Source organism: Urtica dioica, chromosome 1, assembly GCF_054948205.1.
Source record: "Urtica dioica subsp. dioica isolate 48M chromosome 1, U.dioica_male_clone48M_v1_H2, whole genome shotgun sequence".
Lineage (NCBI taxonomy): Eukaryota > Viridiplantae > Streptophyta > Magnoliopsida > Rosales > Urticaceae > Urtica > Urtica dioica.
The window spans coordinates 57,294,883-57,317,427 of record NC_142756.1 but is presented as its reverse complement, the minus strand read 5'-3'; the positions used below and the strand labels follow the sequence as shown (position 1 = coordinate 57,317,427).

The 22,545-nt window shown below is 36.3% G+C and overlaps 1 protein-coding gene across 1 annotated transcript; it reads right to left on the bottom strand.

Moving 5' to 3' along the window:
• Positions 1 to 373: 373 nt before the first annotated feature.
• On the bottom strand, positions 374 to 13,255 carry LOC149408191 (uncharacterized). Its single transcript, XM_089624318.1, has 19 exons — positions 13,149 to 13,255; positions 12,383 to 12,475; positions 8,943 to 8,958; positions 8,397 to 8,477; positions 7,837 to 8,158; positions 7,522 to 7,644; positions 6,987 to 7,109; positions 6,005 to 6,385; positions 5,712 to 5,810; positions 5,463 to 5,633; positions 5,321 to 5,371; positions 4,809 to 5,224; positions 4,032 to 4,609; positions 3,266 to 3,269; positions 2,745 to 3,218; positions 2,511 to 2,572; positions 2,123 to 2,274; positions 1,274 to 1,363; positions 374 to 483 (listed from the first exon to the last, which is right to left on the bottom strand). The coding sequence occupies exons 1-19, from the start codon at positions 13,253 to 13,255 to the stop codon at positions 374 to 376; spliced, it is 3,453 nt and encodes a 1,150-aa protein (XP_089480444.1).
• Positions 13,256 to 22,545: the final 9,290 nt, after the last annotated feature.

Here is a 22,545-nt window from a genome sequence, read left to right as displayed (position 1 = left end):
AGGTCCTTAAAAATGGTTATGACCAAGTCATTTAATGACTCATGTTTTTATTTTTAATTATGGAATGTTTAATTAAAGGTATTTTGGACTTTTGATCTTTGTTAATTTTTGTTAATGGTTATTTTGCAAAATTAACAAAACCTTGCCTGTTTAGCAAAATTTAAATTTGCTATTGGCTAGTTAGCTATAGAGCCTAAGATAAAATCAATCTCAGAAACGAAAAACTTTAGAGAGAGATTGTAGAGATATAGGGAAGGAGAGTGCATTATCTCAAGTTTGAATGTTGACATACACGGGTTTTATAGCACAAGCCAATAAGCAAAGAATTATAAAATAGAAAAGACCCAGCATAGGTAGTACACTCATTATAGTCTTAACAGCTCCCCTCAAGTAAAAGTAGGGTCACCGAGATGAGCTTGCCACACAGTTCTTGGAAGCGAGAAATGGAAAGAGCCTCTACGAATCCAGTCGTCAGTAGGAATACTAAAGTACCAAAGTTTCCGTATGAAAAAACAAATTTTAGAGGGCACTTTAGCTTTCCAAAAAGTTTAGAATTACAATGGATAGAAGTATCACCAATAACTTGGAAAAATCTCCTATGGTAGTAACTAGAATTAGAAAACACACCAGAGTTGCAAGGTTTTCAAACGAGATTTTCGCGACTCGAAGAGATAACAGTACACAAAATTTGATCCCAAACATTTAACGGGACTGAATTGTGGATATGGAGCATAATACCTAAATCACGAAGGCCCTCCGTTATGGTCAAATTCAGATCAGCCGAATGAGGAGCAAAAGGAAAAAGATTCATATCGCACCAATTATCTCCATTAAAAAAAAGGCTTTTCCTTGACCAACGATCCACTAAGAGTTTTCTAATAAATCTGGAATAAGCAACCTTATTTTTTTTTTCCAAAGACCAGAGCCTCCCATGCGCAACAGAGCAACACCATCAGAATGATTTGCGATACGATACCTGTCTTTCATATAGCAAGTTCAAAGGCTATCATTAGTCAAGTATTTCCAAGCCATTTTAGCCAATTAAGATTCAGCCATGTGATCTGCTAATCTAATATTTAAGCCGCCAAAATTAAGAGGTCTACAAATCTTATTCCAAGCAACCGAATGGTGTCTATTACTATCTCTATCATTCCACACTAAAAATTGGCATAAATCTGATCCAATTCCTTAGTAACTGATTTTGGCACATGAAGAACAACCATGGTGTAAATAGGAATACTGCAAAGAACTGATTTAATCATAGTCAACTTACCTCCAGCTGACAAGAATAATGTTTTCCATCCAGCAAGCTTCTTATGAACTTTTGTAATAAGATCATCAAAATAATCAGCTATCCCTTTACCTTTAAATAGAGGAACACCAAGATATTTAATAGGAAAGGAAGAGGCCACAAAAAATGTATCTGTGTTTATCCGAGTAGAGTAAGAGGCAACACGCTTAGAGGTAGGAATTAACGACGTTTTATCCACATTCATAAGTCGACCTAAGGCAGCTTCATATTCCTCATAAATAGCTTTGAAACACTGAAGAGATCTTTTTCCACCATTAGTAAAGAGAAGCATATCATCAGCAAACATAAGGTGACTTACAGTTAAAGAAGAGCTCGGGACATGATAAGATTTGAGAGAGCCATTGTTAATCGTGTACTTAAGCCTCCGACTTAGAGCGTCCTGAATAATAACAACAAGACTAGGAGACAACGGAACTCCTTGTCTAAGACCTCTAGATGAGGTGAAGAATCTAGTTTTGTCACCATTTATATGAATAGAGTACCAGTTGTTACAAAGGGAACGGTAAATAAGGTCCGCCAAAAATTTCAGAAAAACCATGTTTGCGAAGAACCCTGATGAGAAAATCCATTCAACTCAATCATATGCTTTAGACATATCAATCTTAGTAATGATATTCCCTCCTTATATCTTTGTATTGATGTGTTGAAGAACCTCGTGGCAAGAGCAATATTATCTTGGATAGCTCGACCTTTGATGAATCTTGATTGCTCGATGCCAATTATTTGGGGAAGAAGCATAGATAGCCGACTATTGTGGGATGATTAATAACACTAGAATGGTAGAGGCAACAGACTTTGGAATATGAACACCTTTGAAAAAGTCACGGACAGCAGCAACAAAATCTCCACGAATAATATTCCAGCAACTAATGAAGAAGTGACCAGTAAAACCATCACAACCCGGAGCACTATCAGAATTGAGCTTTTTAATATCTTCCATAATCAGCATCACTCGGAAACTCCTGAAGAATACAATTTTTAACATTAGTGATAGACGGATTAATATTAAAAAAATGAATCAGGATTCGAAAAAGACGAGGAAGAAAAAATATCAAAAAATAATCAATAAAAGCTTGATGTATAATAGACTTATTGGTAGTGAAGCTCCCATCATGAAGTTTAAGCTGGAAAGGAGGGCGAGCATTATGGTCGCATGAAAGAATGCAGTGTTGTTGTCCCCGTATTATAGGCATTTAACCCGGGCTTTCTCACTAAGAAGAATTTCTTCTTTTTGAAGAGCAGAAGTATATTCTCCTTTAGCTTCAGTCAAAATTTTATGTATCCTCATTCCATTGAATTTGAAGAAGAGAGCATCAAGCTTATCCACATTATTTTTAGCAGCTTCACAACTTTTAAACACATCTCCGAAGTTGTTCCAATTCCACCTTCTCAAAACCATAGCCAGCTTTCAAAGATTGTTAGAAAAATGTACCATAGGCGGGATATCACTGTTACAGTATTTCCAGTTAGCTTGAACCAAATGAAGAAATTCATTATTCATAAGCCACATTTTACTGAATTTGAAAACACTCTTTGCTGTGATGAACGGTTTAGCAGTAATAACCAGCGAAGAATGATCACTGAATGACCTTGTGAGATTAGTAACTTGAATAGCCGCAAAGGTTTGAAGAAAATTGCAGTTAACAAGAACCCTGTCCAACCGAGCCCAAGTAGGTTGAGTGTATTTAAAATTATTGCACCATGTAAATTTTGAACCAGTGAAGTCTGCGTCGATAAGTTGGCCATCAGCAATAAAGTTATTAAAATCACCAACAACCTTCCTATTTATACCTCTCTTGCCCAGTTTTACATTTTCTTCAGTGACAACATTAAAGTACCCTCCAATAATAATAGACTCTGAATTATCCGTTGCTGCAAGAATACCAGCCCAGAGATCTTTGCTTATCTGCGCATTACAACTTGAATAGACAAAAAAAGCATTGAACCTCATACCTGACTTTACCAGAGTATTATAAATAAAATGCTCATGATTGGTATTGTTGAAAACAGAGATAGAGCTCTTCCAAAAAATCCAAATATTGTTGTTGATATCACCACCATTCATGAATTAGGAAGATTAAGTTTAAAAGCTAGGCGCTGCATATTAATACTTTGAGCGTCGGTTCAAGAAGGACAAGTAAATTGACTTGATGATCCTTAATCAAAGCTTTTAGGTACTCCAAATGATTGATTTAATCATTGGAAATTAGAAAAGGACAGATCTTCTTGGAGCCATGACATCCCCACTTTGATTGTTTTTCAATAAATCGCTTTTACCTCTATTTTTTTGTGCTTCAAAAAGGCTACTAATAAAATGAGCAAAGTATTCATCAATCTCATTCACATCCTTGGTATAATTGTACATCAAGTCCAAAGACAGCGTTCTAGTATGACCTTTCATGATTTTCGAGGCTTTACCATCGGGATAACTCGAGTCATTGGTAATGGGCAAGCGAAGCTACAAAGACATCCCTTTGGGATTATTAGTATTCGCCACCAAAGTTTCTAGTTCAATATCATCAGTGGATTATTACTATGCTTTTAGATATCAATAATTAATAAACTCATTCATACATGATCGATCGATGTTTAAACATAGTAAAATGTTTTGCTTTAAATGTAACAAAATAATAATTGATCAATCCGCAGTTTCTACACATTAAACAATATAAAACAAGAACTAAACCGTAAACCCAAAAGCGTATTAAAATACGCTTACAAAGCGAAGCCGTAAGTTGAGATGAAGATACCACGTAAAAGAGGAAATTGCATCCACACGTACAAAGCAACCGGAATGCTGGAAAGGCTCACCGAGGGAATCACAATCCACGATTGTTGTTGAAACATCACCGAAAGCCCAATGCAAAATGCTACAATCATGGCTGCTATAGAGAATAATAGAGTTGAGAGACCCACAATCAACTTCGTGGGCAGAGCTCTTAGAAAATCTTCTTCGGCGTAACGCGATGTCGGGATTCCCAAGAACACGAGCACCGAGGTCGTCGACGAAATCAGCGCAATGGCATTCGATAGAGCGAAAACTCTGAACAACTTCATATTTGCAAACACAGGGAAACCCGAGTTCTGATCGTTTCCCCCCGGAAACGTAAAAGCCGCGGAGAATGTTATCGTGATGATTAGAGCGCCTACGACGGTACAAGAAGTCGATGTCTCCTTCATCCATTTCTCTCCTGCAATGACCAAATCCTTGTGGCTTTCTGTGAAAATGTCACGGGGTTGCTGATCATGTTGATATGTCGATTCTGGGTCTAAAGGAGATGCAATTCTTCTCACCTCCTATATCAAAGCAAGGCATTTAGGTATTTGTTAAGACTTTTTTTTAATAAAGAGTTAATTAACTATATAAGGATATAATTTGTGCTTGAGCGTCAAACTATATATAGGCATGTTTGCGTCATTACGCTAAAATTAATTTCAAGGGAATATAATTTCTATGTGTCATTATAAACAAGTGGAAATTAGAGATTGTAATGACCTTAAACCATAGCAACTCTGTCTGCATTTGTAGTGCCGCTCCCGGAATGCGATTTAACACGCTTGAAGGTGCTATTTCAGCTGCTTTCTTTAGGCTCCTGTTTTCTTCCCAATCCGATTGTCTGTCCCCTTTGTTTTGAAGGCCGTACAAAAGGCTATAGGTTTTTGCATGACGGGACTTGATGGCAAGATCAATGGCTATTGCTGAGAGACCATCACGTAGAAGCTGCGGCTTCGCTTCTACTACGCCGGTTATAAACTCGACATTCCCATTCTCTGCGGCTTGGGGGATCGCATGAGCCACTCCCGCATCTTTTAGTCGCTTCTCGTCTGTAGTTTTGATAACTTCGCACATCTTATTCAATAGTTCCATGATTTGAACGTGGACCAATTTGATTTCATACAACTTCTCGATGCCTATAGTTGTCATGAAGAATTTGTAAGCTCCAACATAGTAGAAAATTAGAATAGCAAATTAAAATGATTTCGCCCAAAAAGAAAAGGATCTCCTACCAAATATTTGTAGCAGGTATAAGACCATTCGTCGCGTTAGGCTCCAAAGCACTGCAATTAACTCATCTATTTTTGTTAGAGCATGTAAGGTAGAGCCATGCATAATAAATAGCATTTAACAGATAGACTAGTGTAACCTTACTTTTTTTGCAGCGTGTGAAGAAAGTGACGTCTTTTCTATCACTTGGGTATTTTTCTAGTTTTTGGATGTCTAAATGAATGTGGTTCGTCCCCAAATCAGGTTTTGGTATCCCTGCCGAAAAGAATAGGAGCTTGATATATATAAACGGAACTATAAAATGCAATGTGTTTTCTGAAGAGCATTGAGTAGTTTAACAGCACTAACAGTCATATATCCACTTTTGAAAAAAGGTCAACGAGCATCCACTACGAAATACTTCAACATGTGCTAACACGGACACCGGAGATGTATTAAACGACTTTGTGATCGCCAAATGTGGAAGACGCTCCATCAAATCCAAGGCGATATCTTTATCGTAAGAACAAAATTAAAAAAAATAATTAAAGAGTTTGTGATTCCAATGAATTAAAAGATATTAAAGATGTGGAAATTAGAATGATGTGGAGTTGACATCGAACCGTCACATTATTTTGTTAAAAAAAAAAACAAAACAAAAAAAAAACAAAACATGGTCATCTTACCGAGTTGTTTTGCATATATACAATGAATAAGGAAGTTGGAGCCGGAGCTTCCGTCCAGATCCTCAATCGGTGTAACGGAATAGAGATAACGGGCCATTTGGGTTTGGCGGCTGGAAACGGCTTGTTGAACCGGAAGGCCATAATAACGATGAGGAATGCTCAGCAATTTTCTATTCTTTTTAATCAAGCACTCAACTATCGGCGTCTTTTTTGTTTCTATGGCAGCTGCGAGGACTTCTTCGTCGACCATCATTTCCACTTCTTCGTCGGTCATCCGTTCCACCAGATCCTTGACCACATTCAGACGTCCCTCAGCTACGGCTTTGAACAATGGCTCGTACTGCTGAAACTCGTTCCCGTTTGTTTTAACCGGGTTCTGAACAGAGGCTCGTACCGCTGCCGCTGCCAAATGTTATCATTGAATTAGTATTTAAAAGCTGTTTTTTTTTTATATTGTCTGCATTGTTTGGAAAAGCTTCATGAAAACAGCTTTTGGCTTACAAACAGCGTCTCCAATGGTGTATTCTGTTTCTTATGATATTTTTTCTTTTAAAAGTGGAACCTCTATAAAAGTAAAATTTGAAAATATCAATGTCTCTTACGCTAAATGGGTCAATGAACAATATTTACTACAGAACAATGAGCTAGGTTCAATTATGGCCAAATTTCATAACATCCGAAACAATCATTTTCTATTTTTTTTTTTAATATTTGATAGAAAAAAAAACATTTCAAATTTTGTATAAAATATTTTAACATCATTATAAATTATATATATATATATATATATATATAATTTTCATAGTGAAAAAGTATCATAACTTAAGAATTTGATGCTAAATAATTTTGTATGTATATATATATATAACGTGGTGCGAAACACTTATTAGAGTCATAGTTTTTATTTCTTTATTTTCTCCCAATAAAAGTATAATAGCAAAAGCAAAGCCAAACAAGCGCTCTATCTTGTAAAATAATAACACTCAATTAGACCGTTAATTACCCGTAGTAGTAATGCTCGATCCGCTGGCTCCTTCATTCTTATCCTTACGTGAGTTCGACTTCTCTTCAATTTCTTTATGTTCATTGTCTTCTTCCTCGTTTGGATTGACCAAGTTCTCTCTCCCTGTCAAGGATATCGAGCCATTATATATAACCTTAATAATGATTACAAGCTAGCAGCTGTACGTAACAAGAAGTTTTGTAGACGAAGATCAGAAGAAAAGAAAAATAAAGCCTCTTTCTAATTTAAATTCATGAAAGAAAAATAATCAACACGTCATTATAAATTTTATATATATATATATATATATATATATATATATATATATATATATATAATTTTCATAGTGAAAAAGTATCATAACTTATGAATTTGATGCTAAATAATTTATATATATATAACGTGGTGCGAAACACTTATTAGAGTCATAGTTTTTATTTCTTTATTTCTCCCAATAAAAGTATAATAGCAAAAGCAAAGCCAAACAAGCGCTCTATCTTGTAAAATAATAACACTCAATTAGACCGTTAATTACCCGTAGTAGTAATGCTCGATCCGCTGGCTCCTTCATTCTTATCCTTACGTGAGTTCGACTTCTCTTCAATTTCTTTATGTTCATTGTCTTCTTCCTCGTTTGGATTGACCAAGTTCTCTCTCCCTGTCAAGGATATCGAGCCATTATATATAACCTTAATAATGATTATAAGAAGCTAGCAGCTGTACGTAACAGCAAGTTTTGTAAACGAAGATCAGAAGAAAAAAAAATAAAGCCTCTTTCTAATTTAAATTCATGAAAGAAAAATAATCAACAGCTCAAATATTAGAAATTATTAGGAGTACTATTACTAACTTGGGCCAAAATCTGATTCGGGTTCAGAGTGTTGATTATTATTTGATTCTTCTTTGATTTCGAGGCCCGTTGATTGGTTCTCTTTCCGATCACCGATCCCCGAATCCTGGGATTTCGGCACATACTTGTTGGCCAAGGCAGCCCAAGCGTGTTTGGCGGAAGTTATCCCTTTGATGGTACGAAAAGCCTGCCTCATTCCACAAGACGTCTGGATGGCGTGGAGAGCGAGGGCGTTGTTTCGCCTCCATTCCACTGATCCGTCCTCGTCGGCCGGCTCATCGGCTTCAATGAACGCGTGGATGGTAATTTCCTTCTCTTTTTTCTTTTAATGAACGCAGACTCAGTGAATGTCGCAATGAGATATTTTATTAGTTTGAGCCCTTTACGGTCTAATCATATTTATCCAGTATGAGTTTTGAATTGACAAAGATTGATCAATAACATTTAATAGGAATCTTAGTTATACAAATATAAGAACAGTCATCGTTGACCAAACCATAATAACACCCCATCTCCATTAATTCATCTTGAGTTGAGAGAGACTTGAGAGTGAGATGTACATTTTCTGCTGACGTACACATTATCGACACGATTACGCATTTTCTGCTGACGTACGCATTATTGACACGATTACGCATTTTCTGCTGACGTACGCATTACTGACACGATTACGCATTTTCTGCTGATGTACACTATTTGGCCAGTAGGTAGGAGGATCATAATTGATAAATTCACTCGACTAGTACATAAATTTGTAATTCAAATTAAGCAGTGACACGATTTGGCCAGTAGGTAGGAGGATCATAATTGATAAATTTACTCGACTACTACATAAATTTGTAATTCAAATTGTACTACATTAGAACTTAAAAAATAAAAGAAAATAAAAAAGGCAAGTAGGTTTGGGGTGGTCCAATGAGTACTCTCTTTTGAGAACGAATACAAAAAATAAGACAATTTTATCTTTTAGCAACAAAACTCTCTTAATCTCTTTTTCCGTCATTTGTTTCTCTTTTTTCTTTCTTTCTTTCTTCTTTTTCTGACAAAGAACTTAGGTTTGGTCTCATACATGTTATGTTGCAAATAATTAGGGATGTTAATTTTGCCTGACCGGTTTGGCATCTGTTAAAACACATCAATTGGTTGTATATTGCCGAAATAAGATTTTAGGTTGGACTTTCTTTTTCCCGAATGGCTAATAATATGTAGTAATGGAGCTATGATCAATAATGATTATAATTAAATTACAATTTCTCCCTTTTTATAAAAAAAAAAAGAAATAAATAAGACTAGTATGAAAATAAGATTTCATTGCAGTGATAAATCTTTAAAACATAGAAAGACGAAGTCAAAGAAATAACAAAAAATTGGCTACTTAAGCCACGGAATGTGTAGCAATTTAAAATTGGCCAACCTTTCGTTAATATGCTGTAAATAGTCATATTGCTTACGTGACAGCTTATTAATTAAATTAGGTTTACACTTTTGCCCTTATTTAATTCGCAGAAACCGAATAGGGAAGTTTTCAAATTTGAAATTTGAAATTTCCTGCAGATTTTAAAAATTAATAGCCCATTTATTGTTATGTTTTTGGAAGTTTTTAGCGTTGACTTTAAGTAATTAGTATCTATTTTCGTGGTTAAACTATGTAAATATATTCTTCATTTATTGATATTATTTTTTCTTCCATATATTCATAATTTCCAGAATTTTCGTGCTCAAAATATTTCCAGAATTTTTTTTCAGTTCAAATATACTGTAAATATGCTTTGTATTTACAGTGAATATACTGTAAATATGCTTTGTTTTTACAATTAATATACTGTAAATAAGCTTCGTATTTACAATGAATATATTGTAAATATGCTTCTTATTTACACGAATATACTGTAAATATGTTTTCTATGAACAACAACCAAAAAAAAAAAACTGTTCTTCGCGGTGTCGCAAATCGGGACCTTGGACGCAGATCGCGGAGAGGAGGACGAAGTGACGCTTTAACGCCGGTGGTAACGTGGTGGTGGTCGTGATTATTAGTGGTGGTCGTGATTATTAGTGGTGGCGGCGGCCTGAAGGAGGTGCTGCCTCTCGCGGAGTTGGAGGCGGGGAGAACCATTTCACACGCACACACGCCCATAACCATTTATGGCTGTGAAATCAACTCTCCGGTGCTCTCTGCGTCGTTTCCCGGTGTCTCCTCTCGGTCCGGCATCCATGGCGGCTCGTGGCTGTCCTCGTTTTCTCGGCTGGAACACGTGCGGGTGGTGCTCGGTCTCGGTCATTGATGGCGCGCAAGAAATGAAAAAGAAGATAGGAGAAGGAGATGAAGGAGACGATGACGATGAGAGAGAGGAGGGGGGTGCTCGGGCTCGGCCATTGATGGCGGCCAAATCCTCTTCTTCTTCTTTTTTTCCTGAAGAGCAGTAAATAGCGTCCAAATTTGTGGTGCTTGATGTTTAAATTCGTTTGTTAATGCATTTATGGAGTTTTAAATGCTCCCTTGATTTATGCAAGGTAGTTATGGTCGAATTTTTTCTTTCCATTTTAATTTCGACGCTGAAAATATTGGGCGGGAATAACAAAGGGCAATCTCGTCCAAATTTGACTGTTAATAAATGACACTGGCTATTTACAGCTTATTAACGAAATGTGGGCTAAAAAAAATTACTTATTTTTGGGAGGCCATTTAACTTAATTACCCAAGAAATAAAGTATGGCTTAATAGACTCAGGTGGACCATGTCAATAATTTCCTTTTTTTTAATGAAATTAGATAGAGTTAATGTCACACTGAGCTATTTTATTATGTTGTCTGATCATATTTATCCAGTATGAGATTTAAATAGACAAAGACTGATCAATAAACATTTAATTATATTTAATAGGATTCTTAATTATACAAATACAAGGACAGTCATGAATCTCACCAAACATAATCATCCAATCTCCATTAATACATCTTGAGAGTGAGATGTACATTTTTCTTCTGACGTACACTCATTGACTCGATTTGGCCGGTCATTATGAATTGGTTGTATGAATTTATGATCATAATAAATTGGTTGTATGAATTTATCATCATTACTACATATTATTGCATGGTAGGACATTATGAATTTATGATCATAATTGTTAAATTTGCTCTACAAGTTCATAAATTTGAAATTCAAATTTTTGTACTACATTTGGAACATAATGAAAAAAAAAAGCAAGTAGTTGTGGGGTGGTCCACTAAGTATGTGTTTACCTGAGGACAATGGCCGTTTGGAGGAGATCCCACACGCGGAAGAGATTTGCAAGACGATTTGGGCCTTAAATGGCTCTAAAACGCAGGACGTACGGGACGGTCTCCAAGGAGTCTATTAGAAGTGCTTTTGGGATGTAGTCGGAGACTCTTGTGTCGTTTGTTGGGAGTTCTTCACCAATGGAAAATTCTTGAAAATTCTTGAAAGTCATGAATTTTGCCCGTGTGGTCCTTATACTTGAATAAATTTAACTATACATATTTTATTTTCCATAATTCTTTGAAATCTCCATGAAAATATTAGATAATAATTAGCAACAATAATATCGTAATCTTCTTCTATAGGCTGTTCCAATAATATTAGAAAATTCGCGAGAGGAGAGAACGAGAAATTAGGGATTATGAAGCTCAACAATTTTGAAAAATGAGTAACTTCCCAAACTTCCTCGAAACACAAACCGTCGATTGCATGAGCTAAGAACCAGAGAAGCACAAAATGAGGTCGTGAGATAAACTGGGCCAAGATATTACTCAAGCCCAAACAATAGGGTCGTATATACAAAACGACATTAGGGAAATAAACGACATAGTTTTCCCAAACAGCCAAAGGAGAGCAAATGGGCCAGAACAAATACGAAGCCCAAACTATGAACCAAAATGGCATTAGAGCCATGTACACGCATCTAATGGGTCAACCAGATAAATGGGCCCATGAATAAAAAGAGAAGAAATTCAAATAATAATCATCCACACAAAACAGCCTAACATAATCAAAGGCCCTCAAAAAGCAATACTGACCTAGACCTAGTAATTGCTATTGATCAATAACACACAGCCTAAGTGAGGACCGAAGATCCTCAAAATGATTAGCATCCAAAGCCTTAGTAAAGATGTCAGCCAGTTGCTTTTCAGTGTGAATATACTCGAGCCTAATCTTCTTGTCTTCCACACAGTCTAGAATAAAGTGATGTCTGATCTCTATGTACTTAGTCTTGCTGTGTTGAACAATGTCATGATATCTTGGCCGACATCATACTAGCAAGCATTTGTTTCATCCCCAAGAGTTGAGTGCAGCTGCTGCTTGCTGCAATATATTCAGACTCGGGAGTAGACAAAGAAATACAATATTCTACTTTTTGTTGAACCATGAAATTAAGTTGTTTCCAAGATTAAAAAAAAACCACATAAAGTGCTTCTTCTATCAACTACACTTCCTGCCTAGTCAGCATCACAGTATCCCACAAGAGTAGAAGTAGTATCAAAGGAATATAAAATCACAAAGTCAGCAGTTTTAGAGACGTACCTTACAATGCGCTTAGCCTGAGAGAGATGGCTAACTTTGGGAGTGGCTTGACACCGAGCACACACACCAACAGAGTAAGCAATATCTGGACAACTAACAGTAAGCAATAAAAATAAGGCTAGTATGAAAATAAGATTTCATTGCAGTGATAAATCTTTAAAACATATAAAGACGGAGTCAAAGACATAAAGTATGGCTTAATATCCTCAGGTGGCTATGTCAATAATTTCCTTTTTTTCTAACGAAATTAGATAGAGTTAATGTCACACTGAGCTATTTTATTATGTTGTCTGATCATATTTATCCAGTATGAGATTTAAATAGTCAAAGACCGATCAATAAACATTTAATTATATTTAATAGGAATATTAATTATACAAATACAAGGACAGTCATGGTTCTTACCAAACATAATAATCCAATCTCCATTAATACATCTTGAGATTGATATGTACATTTTTCTTCTGACGTACACTCATTAACACGATCTGGCCGGTCATAGACTCACATAAGAGGAATGCATGGTAGGACATTATGAATTTATGATCATAATTGTTAAATTTGCTTGACAAGTTCATAAATTTGAAATTCAAATTTTTGTACTACATTTGGAACATAGTGAAAAAAAAAGCAAGTAGTTGTGGGGTGGTCCACTAAGTATGTGTTTACCTAGGAGGACAATGGCCGTTTGGAGGAGATCCCATGCGTGGAAGAGATTCACAAGACGATTTGGGCCATGAATGGCTCTAAAACGATTTGGACGTACGGGACGGTCTCCAAGGAGTCTATTAGAAGTGCTTTTGGGATGTAGTCGGAGACTCTTGTGGCGTTTGTTGGGAGTTCCTTCACCAATGGGAAATTCTTGAAAGTCATGAATTCTGCCCACGTGATCCTTATAATTGAATAAATTTAACTATACATATTTTATTTTCCATAATTCTTAGAAATCTCCATGAAAATATTAGATAATAATTAGTAACAATAATATCGTAATCTTCTTCTATAGGCTGTTCGAAATCATCCATATCAGTATCACATATTGATAAAACATCGCTATCGTAATAATCTCCAAGTGTTTCATGATTGTCTTCATCACATATAAAATTACTAGCATCATAATCTCACATTTGACGATGATTAACTTTATATACAGATTACCAATCAGGACGACCCTTTATATCTTCCGAGTGGTACGCTTGTTGTGCTTGTGCTGCTAGAATAAAGGGTTCAGTTTTGTACCACTCTGAGTTTGTATTTATGCTAAGAATATTATATTCTTCTTATTCTTGGATTTATGTCAAACTACTTGCATTCAAATAACGTTACTTTGCAACATTTAATAAAACTTATCACAAATTTTTTTGTAAGACATTATAGAAATCTATTTCTCCACCTTCATGATACGATGGCACACACATACCACTATTTTTTGTCTTTCTCTTATCATCACGTTCATTGATAAGAAACTTAATTGCATTCACTAGACATCCACAGGATAGAATTGAAAGCGTAGATTTGGACGAGTAGCTACTGCATAAAGTTCATTGGTTGCCTCAGGTGACCCATAATCATGTAGGTTTGTTATCTATAATAGAAAGTAAAAAAAGAAAACTCTAATATCGTCGTAACAATTGAGTTATAGATACAAATTTATGTAAGAAAGTCACGAGCATCATGTTTAAACCGTTCGGGAAATCTTTCTTCTTGGAATCGGTCTAAGTTTTGAGCCACACTAAAGCTCCAATTCTTTCCTATGTTGCCTAATTATCAGGGCGTATCCAATCATTGTCGAGACCTTATGCAAAACTTAAAAATGAGGCCTTACAAATAAAAATATAAACTTTTTAAGTAATAGTATAATTTTTAACAACTATTTCTAACATTTTCTACTTAAAATAAAAAAAAAAATTGAGAAAGTGTTTATCAAGATCTTTGTAATTGAGCACGTGTCTTCAACTTGTCCATTTTCGATCCAAATACCTAGCAAATACACAATATACAAACAAAAAATTTATCATATAAATACTTATAGAAATTGAACTTTTCTAACCTTTTGTGATGTAAACATATTAATTAGATCTATGAATTCAAGCTCAGATAACCCATATTTTCTTTTAATTGACAACATAGCTAATCCGTTCAACCGCTCTTGCAATATAGTTAATCTCAAATTGTTGGGAATATTGCCCACTTGAAGATAATGAATAAATGATTACTAAATTCGATAATAAGATAACTCTATTAGCATTATATGATTAGTGGGTTGAATTCTAAACAATTAGAATCAATAACAACTATCTTCCATAGCCTCCGTATTAAACTGAGTCACGTGCTGGGCACCTGAGTTCGGGCGGTGAGCTAAAACGAGGTTGATGACTGATATACGCCTGGAAAGCTATATCTAAAGTCATATATGTGGAACACATAGGTGAAGGTTGATCACTATGTGGGAGCATTCTACACTTGTGGTAAGTGTACGACTTGGACATGTCTTGGTTGTAGATGTGTCGTTTAAGGACCGTTACGACACACTAGCCGAGGCCACTATGATGGTCACAGTGAGACTTGATCTAAATCCTGAAGTGATCATGGACACTGGGTTATGTTACTGAGCTCTTTGACTCATTCGCTAAAAGGCTATTCATGCTAATCACAGCTTATGTCTTGGGAGTTTTCTCAGAGCATAATTCGAGTGGGAAATGATTTACAGATACGGAATCCAGCCTTCCTGAAAGAAGGTTAATGTTTTCTCACCTAAGGGTTGATTCCAGAACCGATAGATTGCTAGCACTTTCGAAGTAAGTAACGTTCGAAAGAATCTTTCGCTGGGGAAGCAACAATGCTTAGGGCTGATATGTATCAAGAGAAGTATAACGGAAAAAATTGACTTCTCTTGACACGGGTTGAACCTGGAGGATCTTGATCACGAACTGACTATATCAGTGGACACTCGTCACGATGAGTAAATATAATTCTAGTATAAAGGAGAGTTCAGTCTTTGCTTACAAAGTGGAGTATTTGACCAAGATTAGACGAATCGATGGAAAAAGAGAAAGGACTATTTCGTCTTTTTCATCGGATTTGTTAAGCTTCTATTACTAGGTCCATAGTCCCCGATTCGGCTCTGATAAATGCGGATAAGAACTTTCGTATAATAATGTTTATCATTATTAATCTCACTTGCTGTAATTGTGATTGACAGCATTAATTCTGGAAAACGGGTATTCGCAGAATTAAATAAATATTTATGGTAGAATTGTTTATTTATTGTTTGATCAAGTAAATAAACAATTATTAATTATTTGTTTATTGTTGGACCAAGTAAATAAATGATTAATTGGGTTTTAAGCAATTGGACCTTGCACACATGGAAAATTCGAATTTGGTTATTTGGCACTAGGGTTTGCGCAAATCTCCTAGGCCGTGTGCCATCAAGTTTGAAAATACATAATTGGTATTTACCAAATTTTTCTCTTTAGTTGTTTAAATAAAGGAGAGAGAATAATATAAGATATTGTCCTATATTTTCTCATTATTTAAAGGAAAGTATTTAGGAGAATATATGAGAATATATTTAAAGGGAAATAATATATTCTTCTTTATTCTCTCACTAAATAAAATATTCTCTATTTAAATAGAGAATATTATCCCATAGATATTGATCTGATGGATAAGAGAAAAAGTAGGATTCACTTGTTGAGATCCAAGGGCCTAGATTTAATCCACTAGTGTGAACACAATAAAAGGAAATAAAATATTCTGGAAGATTCCATTAATATCTCATTTTTACTACTATAAATAGGGGTTCATGAAAAGGCAAAAAGAAGCAATTTTTGTGAAAAATTCGTGCATCTGAGCCTCCCTTGGCCGTGCACTTCTGCTTCTCCTCCCCTCGGAAATTCGTTTCCATTCTTAGTAAAATAAGAGAGAGATCTCGAAACACCTAGTTTCGTGATCTAGTGAGATAAAGACTGTGCCCACTCATCTTTCTTATTCGTCTCGGAGATTACGTTTCGGAATACTAAGGTGTCATCCTCGAGTCCTTCATCAAGACGAAGCAAGGAGTACACGATTGGTTTAGGAGCGTTCTGTAGCTTAACCGAAAATCAATGTAAGTATTCATTTTTCGTTCAAATCGGTTGCTTGATAAATATGCTCTCGTGAATTAAATTAATTAAACATAACTAGATCTTATTAATTATAACCATAATTTAATTAGCTTATGATCAGCGTAATTAATTATTTTTCCGCATTAATATGGTTATATGGTGGAATCATTTCAAACGAGTCGCATCAGAGCGATTGTTCGTGTCTGATACGTGCTCGATTCACCAACACAAATAACATTTTATTAATTTCAACTTTGAAAAACTTCTTTCGGTGGAAGCCACGGTAACTGGAATAGTTAGTATTATCCTATACGCAATGCACGCATTTGAAAAAAATTTCACATTTTTAAAATAATCATGTTAAAATTCTGTTTAGAGAGAGAGAGAGAGAGAGAGAGAGAGAGAGAGAGAGAGAGAGAGAGAAAGAGAGACAAGATGTCACACACAATGTAGAGTCAATGTGTTCGAAAAATTGCTTTGATGCAAATAATGGATGATAAAATAAACAGTGCGTGAAGTAATGAACACATAATATGTTTACTCAGTTCGGTGCAACGTCACCTACATCTGGGGGCTCTCAGCCAGTGGAAAGGATTTCACTATCAAGTAGTCAATATTACAAACAATGGACTTATATGAACAATACCAGAATCAATGTCCTAGAACTATTACTACAAGTGATTACCAAATCAGGGACTCCCACTGAATTTGAGATCTCTCTCAATTCCACTCTTCAAGCACGCTCCGATGCTTGGTCAGCTTTAATATCAACGCACGTGAAGACTTCAATCACGCAATCACAAAACTCAATCTCACAGACACTCAGATTTCTGGAATAGTGTTTGGAGAATTACACCGCTCGTATAAAAAAAATCTCAGTCTGCTGATCGTGCACATCTAGGAACCCTAAATATTTGATAATGCGTCAAGAACTGCTAAGGGAGTAACACTTAGCTTTTATAGTAGTCATACAAGTCTGGAGGTCAATCTAGAGTTTCATTACCCATAAACGCGTGAAGATCATCAAGAAAAGTCTACAGCGATAAGTTCTGACAAAACATGAAACTTGCTAGACAGTCTGCGCACAAAGAGAAAGATGTCTCTACAAATCCTGAAGCATGTTGTCTGACACCTTTATTTAACAACTTGCAATAAAAAAAATAAGCCAACACATAATATAACAACAAACTCCCCATTTGGCTATTTTTTAGGCAAGCACTTCCAGCGCAGTTCTCAGTCAGATAAAGTCTCATTCAAAATAAATGACATGATACCAAGAGATTAGCAATCAAATAAGTCAAAATAAATGAAAAATAGACTACCTCTCCCTAGATTGTCTCAAAAACATACCAAAGGCAATGATAAAGTAAAACAAGGAAAGGCAAATATATTAATAAGCACACGAGAACTGAAGCAAACAGCAGATAATCACCACAATCAACATAGTCTGAATACACATACCGAAAAGGAGAGCAGAGGCTCATCACAAAGAGAAGCCAAGGAGTGTATCAACTAGAACATAAACAACTAAAGTATACCAAATATTCAGATAGTACAGACCAAACAAAGAGAAACTCTGGAAAGTAGAAGTCTCAGGAGAACCTTCATCATCTTCATCTTCATCTTCCCCTTCACCGCTATCGGCCACATCATCTTCCTCGTCCTCATCTTAATCTTCATTCTCTTCATCTTCTTGAGCAGGCTGAACAATCTGTGCCGGCTGTGAGGTAGAAGTTGTTGTCAATGGTGCCCACAAGAAGAGTAGTAGTATCAATTTATGTACATTTGATGTAATATAGTCTCACGAAGACTCTTGCTCGTAATTGCTTATTTATTAATAAAAGTTGAAACGTTCATTCATTCTTCCTTGTCTGTTTGAAGCTTTATGATAAAAGCTTAGTCTTTAGTCCATAAAAAAAAACTTAACAACTTACGAAGAGACAAATGTAGATTTGCATGAACAAACTCTTCGTAGTTTGCTTAAAATGATATATTCGCAATCTAAAGGTCAAAGGACTATTGACCTCAGTATGATTGTTAGAAGAATCTATGATGTCTGGTTATGGGACATTGAGAGTTGGAGACTCTATAGTTCTTCTAGGTATCTTTCGAAGGTACTGAATTGACCAGTGCACTTCTAGAGACAAGATAAGAACAAACCATTTATGTCTTATGTCTCGAAGTCACTACGTATGAATTGCATCATGCTTACCTTAATCCTGAAATGAGACATGCCATTTCACAGCTTACGTATTCTCATTTGAGAAAGTCAGAGTTCGGACTCACTATGTGATTCTGAACAGGACCTATTGGTGAAGTACTAAGTAGAGAAGATGTCATGAGTAACTTTGTGAAGTTCTCATAGATATGGAATTCATGTAAAAGATTGCTGAAATGCAATATATATCACCTCATGCTTTGTTCCTTGGAATGTGAATAAATGAACTGGCCAGTATCCAAATTGAGTCTTAACTCTTTTGGATGAAACAATGTGACTTGTTAGCTCCTCGTCAATACATTGTTTCTAACTTATTCACAAGCGACAAAGGAGTTGAGGAAATAACAGCTAGAAGGGTAAAATGGTAAATTTTTAAATCCCGACTAGCTGATGATATTCATGAAGGGTAAATATAGATAATATTCAATGGATCCACTCATTACAATTAGGTTGAATTCTTGAGTAGAAAATAAATTCATTTGAACCGAGAGATTTTCAGAGTCAACTCTTTAGTGGAGTCAGTTGACATTAAGCTAAACTTGGAAAAGGTTTTTGAACTTTTGAGTCCAAGTATTTAGCTCAAGCTTTGTTCATTTGGATCCATGAGGTCACTGTCATTGATCATATCGAGTAGGAATAGTTAAACTAGAAGCTAAGTCAAAACAAGAACGAGACAAGTTTTACGAAAATTGTCAAAATGGTAATTTTGTCTTTTTGGACATAGCATGAAATGAATGTCAATAAATTTTTTGACATGGTCATATGATGACCTAAATCACTCGGCCCTGATGTGTTCATTGGGCCTTGTGGATTAATTTCATTTCAAAGAATTTTACATGAAAATTCTTAATGGGCTTTTCATATGTTTTCATGAACAAGTGAAGAAAATCTAGAAATGCCTTCTAGAAGGCCTTCTTGGCCGCCCAACCCAAAGGAGAAAATGGGAGATTATTTTGTGCATAAATGTATCAAGATACTTTCCAAAACAAAAATTGGAAACAAATTTCCTCTATGAGGAAGGTGGGATTTCGGCCAAGGCTAAGGGGGAAGCAAAAGATGAAACAAATCCAAGGCTTCTAGAAGCCTTGTTTGGCAGTGTGACTCATGTGGAGAAGGAGGGAATATTTGCTCATGAATATGTGATATTCTATAGAAGAGGAAACTACCTTATTGAAGGAGAAACCTCTCCTATAAATAGAGTCATCATTCTTCACATTTCATTCATCCCAAGTTTTAGAGAATGAGAGCTTCTCTCTCTAGCTTGGCCGCCCCTTCCCTCTCTCTCTCTCTAAGTTTTCTTTCGTTTTTGTTTTGGCACCTAGGTCCTCATTTGACCTAGTAATTTTAGCTCTTCGACTTTGAGACTTGTTCTCAAGTCGTCGTGTTTAAAAGTGCCCACTCACTAATTCCTTTTCTCTCGAGTGATTTTAGTGATAGAAACTTTCGTGGTTGCTCGAGTTTCCGAGGAAAGAAGAGAGACGTGCTGCAAGGGGAGACGAACGTTTTCAACCTTCCGAAGGCTCATCAACGTTCAAGCTTCTAAAAAGGTTAGTAAATTTATAATGCTCATAATAGTTTTTATTTACGTGTACTTGCTCTTTGTCTAGGTTAGTAAAATCGTTTTACTTGTTTTAAAGAAAATTTTTAAACAAAAAATTGGCTACATAAGCCACCTAAACTATAGGAATTGTAAATTAGCCAACTTTTGGTAAATACTTTGTAAATAGCCAACTTGCATATGTGGCAGCCTATTAACTACCTAAAATATATGTTTGACTATGTTAAATAAGTCTTTTATTAATCTGTTAATAAGTTTACTTGGCTATTTACAAGAAATTAACTAAAGGTGGGCTATATCTCAATCCACTATATCCGTGTGGCTATATAGCTTAATAACCCATTTTTAAATTCCGCCGCTGCTCGAAGCGTTAAACTTTTTCTTAACCCTAGATCAATTCCAGCAGAAGCACCATCAGTACAAGGTAGAGAGGTCATCACCTTAATAAGACCCTCACAAACATCTTTTCGGCGAGTAGATGTCGCAATGATCTCCTTGATAGCAGTGACTTCTTGAATAAGAGCATTGAGAATGTCACTCTGCACAGTCTCAAAAAGAACAGCAACTTCAAAGTTTCACCAGCAGCGATAGATGTCGCGACAGAAGGTCTAACAAGATCACAAGCATGTTTCCATGTAAACAGCTTCTGACTGAAAGTTATTTCACTCGGAGCCTTTTCAACAACAACATCAATACAAAAGAGGTCCTTCATTTGAGCCAAAATAATCCCAGAGATCAAGGAGGGGAAGCCAAAGGGAAGCTTCACAGCAAAAGACTTGGCATGTTTGACCAAGTGCTCAAAAACAAACACTCCAAAATCAAATGAAGCTCGCATACCTATCTGATATATGAGATAGGCCAAGTCAGCCTTGATGCTAGAGCCGTGAAAGAAAGGGGTCCAATTGGAAATACCAATCCTATACAGTACGGAGTACTTGGCAGAGAGATCAGAAGAAGGTAGGGAACCTCTCTTTGGCCAAGTCTTCTTCTTGTCATTTTAGAGCTCTTTAGCCACAGCATCTGCGGAAGTGAGATGATCAGAATTAAAATCTTCCCATGACCCAGGAAGTCGTTGATCACTGAGGGAGAGAATCAAAGCAGTGGTCAGGCACATAAACTTTTCTAAACTCTAGATAATCGGGTTGATCAATAGAGGCAGACAGGTTCACAACAAACTCCTTCAGCAACTTGGGATAGTAAGGATCAATCCTTGTGGCAGTTTTGAGCAACTGTGCATCGTTCATTAGCTCCATAATCACATCAATCTCCAGAGCCTCTTTGGAAAGCTCTTCCTCATGAAACACGGTCCTATGAAATATATACCTCTACTTCCTCACACGATCTTCTTTGTGGAATGAGACATTGTCCAGAGGAGCAGGAGGAACATCCTTAGGAAGCTTTTGGCCTCCAACAGATCTTCTATTAGCCAAGCATAAGCTCTCACGACGAGCTACTAGTTCTTCTTCCTCAAAGTCGCCCAGGATGTCAGCGACTTCTTCCTCAACATTCCTCTTTCTCCGCTTCTTCTTGTACAAACGCCACTTCACATGCTTTCTTTTCTTCTTCTTCTCTTAAGTCTTGGCCTTCACAGACTCCTTCTCTTTCACAGAACCCTTTCCCTTTACAGTCTTCTTCCCCAATAATCTTCTTCTTTCCTTTTGGCATAAAGGATGCAAAAACTTCATCTTCACTAGCATCTTTCCTCTTTCCAGAGGTCTATTAGGAAGGTCTCTCAGTCTCAGAGACAACCTTATCAGCAGTTTCAGCAACAACAACTTCTTCTGCTAGCTCCATAGCTGCATCACTAGGAGGCACACTCAATTCCTCAGTTTCCCTGACAGGCTCACTGATAAGCCTAGGCACGACAGATGCAAGGACATCTTGTGCAACATCCTTTTCACCGACCGGATCGCCAGCAACATCATTATGAGATACACCAAGAATTCCACTGATTGCATCAGCATGTGGGAGATCAGTGGAAACAAGGAGAGATCCCAAGTTGTCGGAATCCATCTCTACATTATCTTCATTCATAACCTAGGTTTTGGGTTCTCATCAATCACATCAACATTTATAACTTCCTTTTCTTTCTCAATCACCACTGGAGTAGGGACAGAACCAGAAATACCTGGAATCCTCACATGAGGGCTTCAATTGGAGAAACTAAATCATGTTCCTTGGAGGGAACATCTTCATCGTTGTGATCCGAGACGGTGACTTCATCACTCTCTTCCTTTTTAGCTGGCGATTCACTGGAAGAGACAGACCCAATAACATC

Bases quoted from the DNA above. Each gene is read 5' to 3' on its own strand.
- LOC149408191 (XM_089624318.1), bottom strand. From the start codon at position 13,255: ATGACTTTCAAGAATTTCCCATTGGTGAAGGAACTCCCAACAAACGCC. The intron at 5,811-6,004 runs GTATATATGCAA...CTTACGATAAAG, and splicing joins CTCCAACTTCCTTATTCATT to ATATCGCCTTGGATTTGATG. The intron at 484-1,273 runs GTAAGTTGACTA...TTGGTACTTTAG, and splicing joins ATTATTCTTGTCAGCTGGAG to TATTCCTACTGACGACTGGA.